The sequence below is a fragment of the Achroia grisella genome, unplaced genomic scaffold (assembly GCF_030625045.1).
Source record: "Achroia grisella isolate CSIRO2021 unplaced genomic scaffold, CSIRO_AGI_Agris_v1 utg5201, whole genome shotgun sequence".
NCBI lineage: Eukaryota > Metazoa > Arthropoda > Insecta > Lepidoptera > Pyralidae > Achroia > Achroia grisella.
The window spans coordinates 385545-401438 of NW_026712911.1; the positions used below are offsets into that span (position 1 = coordinate 385545).

Sequence of the window (15894 nt, forward strand, 5' to 3'; positions counted from 1 at the left end):
ACGCTGGTCGAATATTCTGAGAAGTCGATATTAAATACAAGTTAAGTGATAAATTGAAAAACGATTACTATTTCAATGTTTGAATACGAAGCAACATAGTTATATGGACACAGGTTCAGACATGTCCTTGTAAGTATACTATTACATCTGTACATTGTAATTTTTTAGCGAATTAATTATATGTTGTTATTATAAATGCTTATACAATTTTGTATACAACTAGTGTATAAGTATGATATGTACAATAGGTAGGGATCTATAATAATGTACCATCCTCCAAAAGATGAAGGTGGATTTTTGGGAGGTTTGAAATCAGAGTAGATATTCAAGAGGTTACATACATATCTCGCATTCTCTTTATAATTCATACTTTCATATCAAGATTAATATTTTAAATGCGAAAGATTTTGTGTTTTTTAACTTTTCACAACCAAACAGATCTTAATAAAATTTGATGTGAAGATAGATTGTACGATGAGAACGGATATAGACTGAATATCTTTTATCTCATAAAAAGGACACGAAGTCGCTATAAACGGGAAGGTATGTATTACATATACCTAATATAATATGCATAGGTACATAAGAAATATATGAACAGCAAAAGTTTACAAACAGCAGACTTTTAATTATTGTATTTAAAAGGCTACCTACAGTTTATTATTATTATTATTCATATAAAATCAGGGTACTTAGATAATCTCAGCAAGTTACCGAAAATTAACAGTGATAGTTTTCTGGTGGGATCGCCTGTAGGTTTCTCTAAAAAATTACTACTACTTAAAAACTTTATTAATTTCATAGAGTAAGTAATTTAAATTAAATAGGATCCTTTGACATACAGGTAGGTATCATTCGATATTTGCATCTGATTTATTTCAGAGAAGAAAATGTTGCAGTAATATAACTTTGCTATGCTCCGTATAAAGGCGTCATAGTATAATTTGCGACATTTGAAACACCAAGCGCGTATATTAGGTATTTATGTTTATATTATGATAAGATAAAAATATTTAATCCATTGCGGAACAATTTGCCATCATATCTTTCAATAACATACAGTCCTGCCAAATGCACCTTGCCAACTATAGATTTCGAAATCGTTATAAAATTTTCGTGAGTCATTCAATGTTAAACCACAGAACTCTATGTAACATACATTTAATTATAACGCATCTATATCTAGTTAAATCGATGTGTTAAATACCATGTGACATATCGAGGTTTCTAAGACTGGTTGCCCTTACTTGGTAATACTACTTAAATTTTATGACTGTGGTTGTACTAGACCGAATTACAAGGTCTATTACGTGTAGGTTTGGCGCAATGGTAGTGACTCTCTAGTTGTAGTTATTAAACATAGGACAATATTAGATATTTTCGAATAAAGTCACTTACAAAGAAGATAACAATAAATATCTATATATATATATATATATATATAATTACATTCACTATTTTTTAATTTTAGGAACCGATATTCTGATAAAAATACCTTGCTATTTGTTTATTACAATAACAATATGCCTAATAACAATAGATGAAGATAAAGGTGTGTACTTATAATGCGTTTTAGATGGGTTTCCTATTGGTATTGGTTCCAAAGTTATGATTATGAATATTGAAAATAACAAAAAGTACTAAACAGCAAGAGTTCCTACGTCATAACAGACTATGCGTTCACGTATTCAAACATGGTAAACATATTTTTCGCGGAAATCTTAGATGATAATTAGATGGGCACGCCCATTTATAAGTCAAAAATTACTTACCTAGATCTAATTTTAAAAGGTAAATACGGATTAATTCTTTTATTATACTGAATACGATTCAGTTATCAGTGACATTTTTACATCTGAGTCACGATTCATGGTGAATATATAACAGGACATAAACTGTGAAATTTAATTTCCATAGTATAATCGCTCCTTAAAATATATTACTTATATATTTTATGTGGAACATAAAATACTTTCACTGTAACAAATATACCAACAGTGGATATGTAGACATCGAGATATATATGTATATTATTACTATTTATCCAAAAAAAGTCAGTCTTGAAAAAGGTTATTATTTTTTTAACATAGCACGGGCATAACAAACGTCGTGACACTGGATTATTTTTTTTAATTTCTATCACAATGATTTCCAGGAGCTCGTGCATGTCGGCCTGATCCTCATTGTCATGAAGGATGTCCCCATTTTACAGAATTTAAACTCACCTTCTGTATTACTTTATTCACGAAAATATTATTGGAACGGGGCGAGAGTAACACAAGGCTCGGAGTAGGACTCTATCATTATCTATTAATAACAATTCTTGTTTTTAAATTAAATATTGTTGGATAAATACAGATAAAAGACTCTTAGTAAAAACAACAACAACATACCTATCTAATTACATACTTATTTTTTAATTAATATTATTATCAATGACCGTCAAGAAAGTGAGTCTCTGAAATAAAAGAATTTAGTTACTCACAAAAAAGATAAGAGTGCAAGTATATCAGACATCAGCTATTGCAACATATCTTAAATAGCTACTTTGAATCTTTCGTAGTATGTATTTATAATTATAGATTGACGTATTTCTATAAATGCTTAAACAAAAAAATCCTTTGTGTATTCTACTACGCAGTACGACTACGAGAAGAAACAATTTCATTAATAGTTTTCTATGAGGAACAGAAGATCAATCGTCATGCTTGTGCCCACAAGCATGACGATTGATCTTCTGTGCAATCGGCAATACAATGGGCAACGCAACAATATGAAAATATTTTACAAGCAGATTTAATTCAAATAGAATTAAGTACAGCAAATGAGAATATTATTGTTGCTAGCAGCTTGTTCACCATTCCTATTATAGATTGTGTATTATTTTGATATCTGCTTGTCATATGTCACTTTTGTCTTCTCTTTTGGGAAATATACACATTATTAAAATTATTCTAATTTTTAATAGTAGTCAATGTGTTTCCGATCTAGTTACAATTATTGTAATATGAAATACAGATCTACGAAGAGACGTTTATTCCACGAATATATTCATAATAAAATTACATTTTGTTTTATATACAAATTGCCTTAATAACCAATTAAATCTACTTTTAAGTTGTACTCAAAAGTAGTTTAACAGACCTCTAGGTCTGCTCAAACTTGGAGAATATCAGAGATTATACGAGAATATATCCGGATGTACAGAACCATAGCTACGAAAGCATAAAGTTCGCTATTATATTAACATGTTGTGTGTAACGACCGACGCGGCGACGTGTTAAGTGTCCGCATAAGCCTCGCATATGTATATTAATTACCACGTCATTACTCCATATCAATTTAATTTGAAACCCCTTGAGAATTATATTAATAAATGTGAATTTAAAGACAAATCTACTAACTATATCCAATTGTGTGAATGTGTACCTACATAAATAGATATACGACATTAAATCCCTAAGCATGGATCTACCACAAATACATATAAATAAATAATAAATGATAATTTAACTTCTCATTGTTTTAAAAAAACATATTTTGACATAATTTAAAAGGCCATTTAAAAAAATACATAGATACTATACGATATAGAGAAACTAATAACAATATCACAGTCTTGCAAAATTGTCACTTTGTAAAGAAAGTAGCTGTACTTATATGCTTACATTTCACTCAATGTAAATAACAGTTGTTATACTTTTGTAAACAATAGCCGTAGCTATTTAGTATCACCCGGCAGCTTTATCTCATGAGCTCTGGTGGAAGAGAGTTAATTACAAATCAGTATCACTTTAACTCTATACGAAGCGTGGTGTTCATAAGAAAGGTTCAGTGCGTGTGTTACCAATGTTATTATAAAGAAAAAGTCACTAAGTTAATGACATTATCGGCCGTAATAATAGTTATGGAATTCCAATATTATGGAAACTTCGACCGGCAGACAATGTACAGGATACAGGAACAACCATGGTGGGAGGAGGAGGACACACTTACAGACAGACGTATAAACGGTAATATATTCTAAACCAAATAAAATATCAGCTTGTATAAAAAAATGTGACCAGCCAGTGTTAAAATAATTACAAAATATTTTCTAGCAATGAACTTATATTAATTGACACTAATTTCGGCGAATTAGCACGTAACCAATTATGTAAATTTAATCATTTTTAATCAGTAGATTACTGATATAGTGCAACGCGTCTTAACTTCGTTAAGGTGTATATTTTTAATATATAGTATACATAGATTACAATTATAATATTGGTGATATACGTACGAACGCATATATAGGTAGACACCACAGAGAAAACCATGGGAAAATCCATTGCGTAATTTATAAGAAGCAGACATATTTTACAGATTAGGTTGTAGAAGTTAGATATGGAAGAAGTAAATAAAGACATGGGACTTTTTTATACTATTTAAAGATATGTAAAATATAATTATTTAATATTATTTAAAAACTTGTACTTCCAAAATAACTGTAATAGTGTAATACAATTTAAATTAAATTATTATAAAAACATAAAGTTACATATATTATTTATAGGCTTTGCATTAACAATAGGTACTTAAGTGGAATATCACTTCTACAGATGCTAAGTAATTTTATTTGCAAATAGGTATTTTAAGTATTTTATAGTATAATATTTTTATAAAGATTGTGTGATATAAAAATAGCTGCCGATGGATAAAATAATCTATTCTATTAATAATTTTAATTTATTTATTTGAACGTAAAAATATTTCATAATAGATATACTTATTAGACTTATAAACAGCACGCAAACGGCGGTGGCGCCGGCGCTGTAGATGCCGGTCGGTATTATCTTAAATTTATTTGCGACATTTTGTTTGTGCATCATATCATATCTAGGTTATCATTAGACTAAAGTAAGACGCAAGTTTACATGTCTAGTTCTTATAATAAGTAAGTATTGTTTTAAATATTAATATTAGGTAGGTGGGTAATTGCAGATAAAAGAACACGAATGTTTGAGAGAACAAAAATTACTATGGTAATGTTTTAGATGTTTACCTAATCCCGCTCTACTCTTCGTAGAAACGTAACGGTGTTTCTTTTGATTTTAGGATGATTTTAAAATTTTATACTTGTTATTTCGTTAGAAGCGATAAGGTCTTAGTGATTAAACTGATTTTTCCAAATTTGAAAATATCATGTATCTATTTTGTTCCCTTGTTTAATATTAATCAAATTATATAGTGATTATTATATTGGTTGTTTGGGCTTAGATTGTATAGGAAGGTGGTATAGGAAGGAAGGTTGGAGAGTATCTGTCTAGACAGTGCAGAATGGGATGCTATCGATTAGTCGGCACGACATCTAATTTTAGAGATAGTCAATTCTGGAAAGCCATTTTCTTGTGATCGATGAAAAATGTTAATTAGTAAATATGTTACCTAGAGCAATATTATAACTTTTAAGTTCTTGTCAAAATATTATTATATACTTAATATAACTTTAGTTTTTATTAGTAATTAGAATTTTCCCTTATAAAATATACAAGACAAAATACTACAATATAGAAGCAACATATATAGATTTTAATAAATAGGCATTTTGATAATTATCTTAGTATATATAATTTATTTAGTTAAATTTTGCCCTAAAATGAAATAAATCGCATAAGTATATAAATTTCACTTCACGTACCAACAAAAAATTAATAAATACATAGTGTCTAAATAATAGATTAGAATATCGTGTCAATGAATGACACGTTTTGCTTTACGTGTAGCATATGAAATTAAATATCGATCAAGTAATTAAATTGGAAGGGGAGGAAAAGCAATTGCCCGCAGCGAGACTGGTCTGTACGTAGTACGATTTCATCAATATATACCTATTCCGTTCGTCAGTATTAGGTAGGTAACTAGTATAAAAAAAAATTGATAAAAGTATTTAAATATAATCCACTGTACAAATAATGTGATAATACTTTAGTATAACTAAAAGATTTATCATGTTATCTATTTCTTACTTTCCGACTTTATAACTGGCTTAAATTGACGATAACATTTACTGCAATGAAAGTACTGTTATAAAACCCAATTTATCTGTCATCATGACGTGATATCCTCTGTGATCTAGTAGTACATGAGTAGAACACTGTATCACCTTTCTGCAACAGCGGGTTCGATCCAGCAACATATAAATATTTGTCTCAGTATAAATACGCATATTGCGTAATTATACTGATGATGTGGATGTTTTTCTATTTTTCTTTACATTATATGTAAAAATATATCTCATATAACTTTACTTCACGATTGTAATCGGTTTTTTATGAAGTACATTGTTATAGTATTGTGAAACAAAATAGGTTTGATGACATAGCTTAGCTTAGTAGAAGTCTATATTATATTATGCCCGAGATGGGATAGGGCCGTTCTGATTCACAGCGATTGTGGCAGCGCTGTTAATTGAAAATCGTATGTACAAACAACAAGAATTCAATTTGAATCTGGTCCAGCAAGACTGGGTTCCATATTCACTTACAATAAAACTAATATTTGTTCAAATATGTAATCATATGTGACTCGATATAATAGCTTAACCAGGTTCTTAAAAGATTACTTAAAAAACTGACTGATATGTTCACTTAAACAATTATAATTCAACTTATACTTAAATAAATTTCAGGTATATAATGGAGCATAAAGTAGTCATATTATGATATAACGGATTACTTGTAGGTACCTACTGAAGGTACGAATACTAATACACTAAAACAACCAAAAAATAATGTTTCTTTAGCATTTCGATATTGAGTTTGACATAATACAGATTTTTAGATTAGGAATGTTACAGGGGTTCATCTATTTAGAGAGTGAGTCAAGGTTTGTCGATTTACACCAGTCGAGTAGTCGGCTAATCGAACGCATGGCTTCACATTATAGATAATATAAATAAACAACATTCCAAATGTTTTCTAAATACCTACTTAACAGTCCTATTTTTTAGAACTGGTTTTATGGATTACGAGTAGCTAGGTTACGTTGGAAAAGAGAGACAACTACATTATGTAAAATTAAAAAAAGACATCGATAGTCTTTTATAATTAAATCTTAATCATAACTCTAAAATTTTAAGTTTTTAAAGACAAAAAAGTGCATTTAAATTTAACGAATACAGTACGTGCCTAGATGGTATAAGATGATCAAAAGATTACATTACAGAGATAACGGCTGTCCTTGACACAGGATGGTAGATTATCCTTAGAGCATTTATATATATACAGAAATTGAGTGTAGGTTTACCAAAAATTGAAAACAATGTAAAAGCATTGATTTGAAAATCATTTCATATCATTGACAAGTTACGGCCTTGTTCGATTTATGAAGGCATAGAACCCTTTATCGCTACCAGCATGCTAATTGATATCAGAAACAGAATAATACATTTAAATATCACATACCTGCATGTTGAACTACATATTAGGTATTTCAATATTTACTTATTATTTTAACATATTTTACTTATTCATGATGATGATGACGAAAGTGAATAACTTAATTTGTATGAAAATGAATCGTGTTACTATTACACTAGTCGCATTAAGTTACTATGCGACGTTGATTCATATGTAACTTCATGCTGCACTAAAATACCACCTATAAAAGTATTATCACTCTGAATTACAAACTATACCATGTGCGCTGTCGCATTTAAGTTAATACAGTTATTAATGATTTAATATATTACGAATATGGTGTAGCTGAAATACAAAGTTATCATTTGTAAATAGCGGCATTTAAGAGTGAAACGAAAAGTTAATGAAACTGTCACCCGCACTATGCTACAGCGCACATGGTATAAACATCTACCATATTCATTCTGATTCTTTCGGATTCTGTCCCCAAGTCTGCGAATTTTCTAAACCTATTATTAATTTATACCAAATCTGAGTGACTTTTATAAAAGTGTCGGTCGTAATGATTAATGAAGTCATGCTGGATGATCGACTGAGAACGGTACCAATAATTATTCGTCCCTTTCTAGTCTATAGTATAATCAATGGTAGGCATTTGTTACCATCCGCGGTGTTGTCTGAATTCTTTTACATAATCGATAGCCTAGGTTCGACATCGTGATACAACCCTTATAATAATAATAACCCCTGGATAGTTCACACAACGACATCTAGCAGTGCTTGTGTTGTGCTTGTGATGGGTATTGAACAACTGATACAAATACTAAAATACATGCACATTGTAATACATAGTACACACCCAGATCAATACAAACACCGATACTCAAGAATACAAATGTTTGTCTCGTGCGAGGAATCGAACTCGTGAACGGGAAGTAAAGCATATGCAAAACAGCTCGACCACCGAGATCGTCATCGTCACATGAGTCTATCTTCATGTTAAATTTCAATCGTGAAACAGTAACCATCAGACAGCTTTACTACTGTAGCAGTTTCAACTTAAATGTATTAGGGATGTTTTGAATCAATACGTTCATTTATGTTTATATTTGATAACTTTTTACTTGTTACAGGTAAGCGTATTATTAAATACGGTAAAAATGTATAGATCAAGGAGAGATTCTGGTGCCTATGGAGTCGAAGGGTCGTTCACTCCGCACTCGTACGCGTGTCGGTTAGGTAAGTGGGTTTAATAATACGAAGGGCGGGGGAGGGGATAGTCACTAATATGAACTAAAGCTAACTGTAATAAATATAAAACGGGATCACGTTGCGATGCAAAATGTCTGGCCGATCTGCACTTTGCATCTACCTCCTAGAAACCGTCGTGGCTCATGCTATCATATTCCAGTCGTGCCCCGCCAGCATATCCGTTAATGCATCTTCAGAAATCATCCAAAAAATATATATTGAGGGTAAGAAATACGTCTATTCAGAATTTGAACAATTATAATCTTGTATATTTCGTAAAAGTTAATTTACATAAGTATCTATCCAATAAAAGAAGTGTTGATTTAGTTACTCAACTTAAAAGTTATAAAGTTTAGTTCCTATACCAGTAGTTTGTATTCACACATTATAACTCGTTCTTTTTTTGGTAATGTTACAACAATTGTTTAAAAGAGCAGGACGCAAGGTTCTCGCTTATTTTTCTTGTAAGGGCAGTTTTTTTTGATTTCGTTGTAGTGTAACGATGACATTTCACGTACCTATAATAATATATAAAATATATATTATAATTTAAAATAATTAATTTTTATTATTTATATACATATATTATTACACACTAAGTTGTGTCACAAACAGGCAGCTTTCTAAATGAGTAGTAGATTAAAGAAATAAATATGGCTATTCAAAAGTACTTAAATTGAAGTTTACATATTATAAAGAATTTTGTATTTCAATTTCTATTTGTTATACGAAAAGTTTAGTTTATTTATGTCCTTAAAAATTCTTAACGTTTTCTTTATAATCTTAATAATAATATATACATATGATTATCGTCGTATAAGTACTTAATTTTTGTGTATACGGAAAGACATTCAGAACTAGTTGATTAATTGACGTACCATACAAAACGAACATTAGAAGAAGCAACAGTCATTATGACAATGGGTGATATAGGGAATAATTTACGAAATTCAAATTGAATACAAATCGATTTTGGCATCGAAGTATTTTAATTACAATATCGATTAGTAATCTGTTATACGTCATAGAACTACTCTCTGGTAATAAACTAAAATATGTACATCTATCTTTTAATATTATTGTAGTTTTAACTTTATTATAAGTTGTGTTTTCAGTTGAAGGGTAAGATGAGGCAGTGACATTGTAAGATAAGAGGCATTACATTTTCGTCATCTTAGGACTAGAATATTTTGGTATTACGAGTCACATGATAAACAGTGTTCATAATTCTGTTTATGTATGAATGAAGCGGTTACCACTTACCATCAGGAGAGCTCAAAACTAGTAGGTATGCCATTGCATAAAAGAAAGTTAAGTTTGTACGAGACTTTCAGAGTTCAGGTATAATTGATATAATCCATTACGGTTGTGTATGTAACATTTTCAATGCTCTTATCATATGATTAATATCTTGAATAATACTATGAAGGTTGTTTCCTACTTTCTAGGCACTACACGGTCGATTATAAATGTTAGGTACAACAAGCGATTATGCCGTGACGACAATGAACTGTGTATCGATAGGTTATCGATACTTGAGTTAAGGTGGTCTCGACAATATTTTAATCTTAATGTCGTTATAATACGGACGACAGATATAACAAAACATACTAACATTATTATAACCAATGAATTTCCCATGTAACGTCTAAAATAGCGATTTTTTAAATAAATATTTATTATTATTATTATTATTTATTATTCAACCAAAAATTTATATTCTATTATGCTCTTTTTTTAAATCAGTACCTACCCGGAAGGTAAAACGGAACTTTATTATTAATATCCTCTGCAGTCTGTCCATCCACATGACCCGATCTCGTAAACAGAATGAGTTACAGATTTAGATAATTTAATGTGAAATGTTGAACAAAAACCGACCCTTGATTAGATACCTATATTCAAAATCTATGAAAAATGAGTAGAAATATTTATTTGGCGCTCTCGAAATGTTCACTTTGATAATCATTCTTAATATTCAAGTTCTATAGAGCTTATGAATATTAGAAAATAATAATAATAGATTATTAATATATTTATCATTTACTATGTGCAATAATAATGTATATAACTTTATTAATAAAATTGTATTTAATATTCAACGAATGTTAGGTACGTAGTGAAAATTATATAAAAGATGCAATTATTGATTACAGGTCTTTGTGTTTTTCCTAACATTATAAATTAACGTTTTTCACACGTAACATGCTACTTATAGCACATCATCAACTATAGAAAAATACCTACAAAAGATATAATTGTTCACTTTAAATAATTACGTGTTACATCAGAATGAAGACATTAGTATCTTTGTCTTTTCGTGGTGTTATCTTTATAACAAATTATCGTAATGATTTATTCGATTAGACGACAAATTGTTTTTAAGATGGGAATATCCCAGATGGACATTCACCCATCTGTGGGTACCTACCAATTAATGTCACACTGCAGATATTTACATTTTTTAGATAAATAGGTATACTAACTCTGTTTGGGATAAAAATAGTATGCTGTACATATAAGGGGGTCTTCCTATGTGACGGCCTGTTTTTTAGGGATATTTTAGGATTTTTTTTCTACGACCAGTAAATATTTAGAGCTTCAAGTTTTTTATCATTTATTAACACATATTTGGACAGTATAAATATAAAATTTCAGCTAAAAATATTCAGTCAAACTAGAGTTACAGCGCTCTGAACACCCCCGCCTCGAAAAAAAGAGCTCCCACTTCCTCCACGATTCCGGCTGATCGGCTTATCTGAAAAAAAAACAAAAACGGCGCTTTAATTTGTAGGCTTAAAAGCACGGAATGACCTATAATCAAATGAATATAAAAAAAATTGGATTTTTGATAGACATTTGAAATAAAAGTTGCAAATTAGGCGTTTTTTTTTGTTTTTTGCTATAAAAAAATCGAAGTTTTGAAAATTTTCGATTGATAATAGTTCATTCCATGCGTTTACATATATTGAGTGTGCCCTGTAAATTTCAAGTAATTCGGTCCAGCCGTTTCTGAGATACAATGGAGGAAAGTTTGAAAAACACAGTTTTGAGAAAAACGCGTTTAAAGTTTCAAGTCCGTTAAAAACTATTAAAATATCAACTTACTCTCAATCGGCGATGCCTGGTCCATAGAGTATTCCTTCCTCTTCCTCGTGAAACTCTTTTAAAGCAGATTGTTCAGCTCTTGAGTCAATCCTGGCTTGTTTAACGACATCACTTACGCGCCGCTCAGAGCGTAAGATTCGCTTTTCATCCCGTTTCTCAACATACGCTTGGGCTTCACGACCAACAGGGCATCCCATAATCGACATAACTTTTAAAATACCTTGAAAACCTTCATTAAAGATAATAACTGCTAAGTAGCTAGCAATTTCAACAACTTTGGGACCAGAATGAAGATGTTTAGGAGCGAAAGTCCAAATCAAAGAATTCAAAGATTCGTTATTGTTTTGTGTCTCTGCTCCTAAACAACGAATTAATAATTCGTCTTTCGATAAATCTTCGAAAACCGGTTTGATAGCTTCTTGGACTTGCGGAATTAGAGGTGGTTTATCGTGATGAAATTGGTCCAGTTCATTATTAGCTTCAGACTTATGCCATTTACACCAACTGTCTTCGCCTTCTGGACAAAATTGATGCTGAGGGTTTTCATCAGAAGAACATTTGTGATAGTACGTTGCCCAAACTTCCTTTCTCATATCTTCAAGCGAATCTGGATGGCGTCGAATTGCTAATCCGTAGAATTTTGTAATTTCTTGGATAACTTTATCAGTAAGTTTACCTGCTCCTTTTCTGTTTAAGTCTGTAGAAACGTGTTTAAACTTGTATAAACAAATATATTAATAAAAGGGAGGCCAGGTATAAAGCCGACGGTACACAATAGGCCCGGTCTCTAACTGCCAACTCACCGCTCCGAACCGCTCTTTCTTTTACCTGCTGTATCTTTAAAACGACTTCGAATTTTCTAAAATCGCTTTACTACCGTATTCTAGACATGTTAAGGGAGCAATTTATGAAAAAAAAAAATCGATTTTTTCAACCCATCACATAGGAAGACCCCCATAAATCAGTGTATATGTATGAGAATGTTGATTACAAAAAGCATCATATAAATTGTTTCTTGGCGAAGATATCACGTAACACACAGGACAAAAATAAGTAAAAGAGAACCATATTCGATGGAACTCGATTCACAAATGTCATGCAAAAGGTAAAATAATCTGTCGATTGTTCTTTGTTTCATAAAAAGATCAGCAAATATACACAAACACGCCAGTTATCCTAGTCATTTCTTAGTTGTTTTTATCTCGGCTTAAATCCAAAATGTCGTGAGTTCAAAATCTGGCCGATACCAAAAAACTTTCTTTGCAAAATAATTATGACTAACTCTTCAGTGATTGAAACACGGATAACAAACCAAATTAATTCAAAAGACGACGATAGGCTAATGATGATGTCCTGTTATGTCAGATGCAAATGTACCCAGCAAAATGTGGGCATGTCAAGTTTTGTCGTCATCACGAGCGACGTCGGCAGTTTACAATGTCTCTTACAAGGGCGTGACAGTCAGTGTTATTAGTATATTATTCATTTATTATTATTATTATTCTCTATGTTTTAAACCAAACTATGAATTTGCGACTGCTCCATATGCGAATTTGGACTAGATGACGGCACCATGCAACATTTGCCCCACAGCATTAATTCCACTGTATGACATTCATTCAAATAACATTAGTATCCATATAAATATTAAATATATGCTAATTGAATATTTTTCAATGGTAAATGTATTAGAAAATTATTACTCAAAAAATTATATTAGATTATAACCATTTACTGATATTTCCTTATCCCTTAAGTCCTATAATTTAACATTGGTCTAGGTAATTTTTTTTCTACTCCGCGTATAATCTAATATATTTTTTATTATCGATTATTTTGCCTTATCCCTAATATTAGAACACCTTGGAATGTAGGTGTTATTGTTCTTCGATTATTATTTAATATTTTTGTTTGGAATCTATCAAAATAACCTGTTTTATTTAAAACATAATAAATCAGTTTATCTGTAATCGATTCTTTTTCCCACTACTCTTACTAGCCCATTTAGGATAACCGCCGTGAAGAAAATATAATTACTATTCCATATATAAAATACTATGACATGATTGTATCAACCGCCTACGTCGTAAACGTTACTTCCCGATTGCTTTATGAGATCTGACCTTCGTATCGGACTTAATGCATGCATGTACATTATAAAAGGTTAATTTTTCATGTTGTCCAACCTGTTATTTGATTATATACGTGATTGTCCGGTATTGGAAACATGCTATTCATGTTCTCTGTTCAATCACCATAAGACATATTTACTGTATCAACTGTACCAACTATATATACCAAGGTAGACTATGAAAAAGTCTTCTACGTAGACCTCTACTTTACCTATTTCTGCCGCCAAGTATAGTAGTCGTCGAGTTAGTCTTGTAAACTGTTTCGCTTGAAGACATAAGGCACAGAAATTGCAGGATATGAAGGCAGATCAGCTTAGTACTACGGAATGGCAATGAATGGTCATGATGTCCGTAGTGCTGTTCTTGTATATGAGCGACGGTTATTCCAACAGGTCGGCCGACACGTAAACTATAATTCTATACTGACCGCTTGTGCCTTACTAAGTGATATACGTATATGTGGGGCTGAAGCATTACCCGAAGGCTGTAGTTATTTTTTTTATATTAAGTAAGCCGCCAACAAGGATACGGCCTATTTGACGGTAAACGTTTAACGCAGCCCATGGACTCTTGAATAGAATAGAAAATCCTTTATACATAGAAACTTAACTAAAGCACTTTTGAATAGTCCTCATATTTTTTTTAATCTACCGCTCATTCGGAATATATCTTATCTTATCACAAAAAGAATGACAGAAGAAATTTGCGTGTTACTCTTTTAAATAATCGTTGTATCTTTACATTTTTAAGTGGAAACGTGAGGAACAAACTATCAACTAGCAATAATTTATTAGGTTTTTCAAATTAAATACACTATGGTGTAACTGCAACACCAGTGGTGTCACGTGCGCGTTGTAGACCCTAAATAGATGTTATCGGCAGTACATATATTATAATTTTTAAATTATTTTTTAAGTAATTGAATTTGAACGCAAAGATTTGTATTGTGTATATATTTGTGATTTGTTTTAGTTCACTTAATTCCTTTCGCTTGCACGACTACGTAAGCAGCTGATTAGTAAGGTCGTTTCGCGTACGTCCGCTATTTTCATGGCCCGATTCACCGTCATTAATCATTGACGCAGCGTATGGACATATATATAATATATTATATATATATATGGATTTTATCAAAATCAGTCCTGAATCGGTAAAGATAAAGAAGCAAGATACACACAAAAAATATATAATTAAAATTAATAAAACCACGTATATATATGTATATATACATCCTATATATTATAATATATAGGAATTTCTCCCCGATTGTCCCATATGTCAAAAATGACAGGATATTGAATGAAGTAGATGCTTATATCTGTGGTAAGTTCTATTATTTTACTTATCTTTATATATAGGCTATACTATGTACATTCATTAATCTTTTATAATCATCGCTTATTAATCAAATCCTATTAGATTTAAAAAATACCTACTTGTAAAATCAATATAAACAATGTTTATATTTAAAGTGTGATTAATAAATGCTATAGAGATATGCTATCAGAAATAAAGTCATTAATAATGGGTCTATTTTAATATTCTTTTATAACGTATGAGTCTACTGAATGTCACAATGATAAGGATGAGTATGTTTATTGATTATCTTTCGAAATAGTAAGTATTAATGTAAGTTCACCCTAGAAATCACACAATACACAATACACTTTAGCTACATGCATGTGCAGCTATTTGCCCCTCATATCCTACTGTGGCTATTATTTTTTAAACATTAAATCAGATCGTTGAACTCTTTTGTATGACACGTTTCGTAAAATCTGCTAATATATTTTGATTCTTTAATTATATTTAAAAATAATTATACTTATATTTAGGTCCTATACTATACATCCTAATAGCAGGTATGGGTTATATGATCCCATAAATATAACAGTGAAAATTAGTCACCGCATTATACTTCTGCGTTTATTTTAGTATTTTCTAACTACCCTCATAAAATAATAAAAACGAAAGTACCTACAGTTATAGCTTTTCCACTAAAA

At 30.8% G+C, this 15894-nt stretch overlaps 1 protein-coding gene across 2 annotated transcripts in view; it reads left to right on the top strand.

Annotated features, from left to right (window-relative positions):
- Positions 1–15894, top strand: part of LOC131847326 (uncharacterized) — a 50477-nt gene continuing 34583 nt past the window's right edge. The window contains exons 1-2 of one of the 2 annotated variants that reach the window (XM_059196889.1): positions 1–129; positions 8534–8639. In XM_059196889.1, the coding sequence (XP_059052872.1) occupies positions 8561–8639 (79 nt within the window). In that variant the 5' untranslated portion in view covers positions 1–129; positions 8534–8560. Of the gene's footprint in view, positions 130–3810; positions 4014–8533; positions 8640–15894 lie in introns of those variants that run through there. The other variant, XM_059196888.1, reaches the window with a different exon arrangement.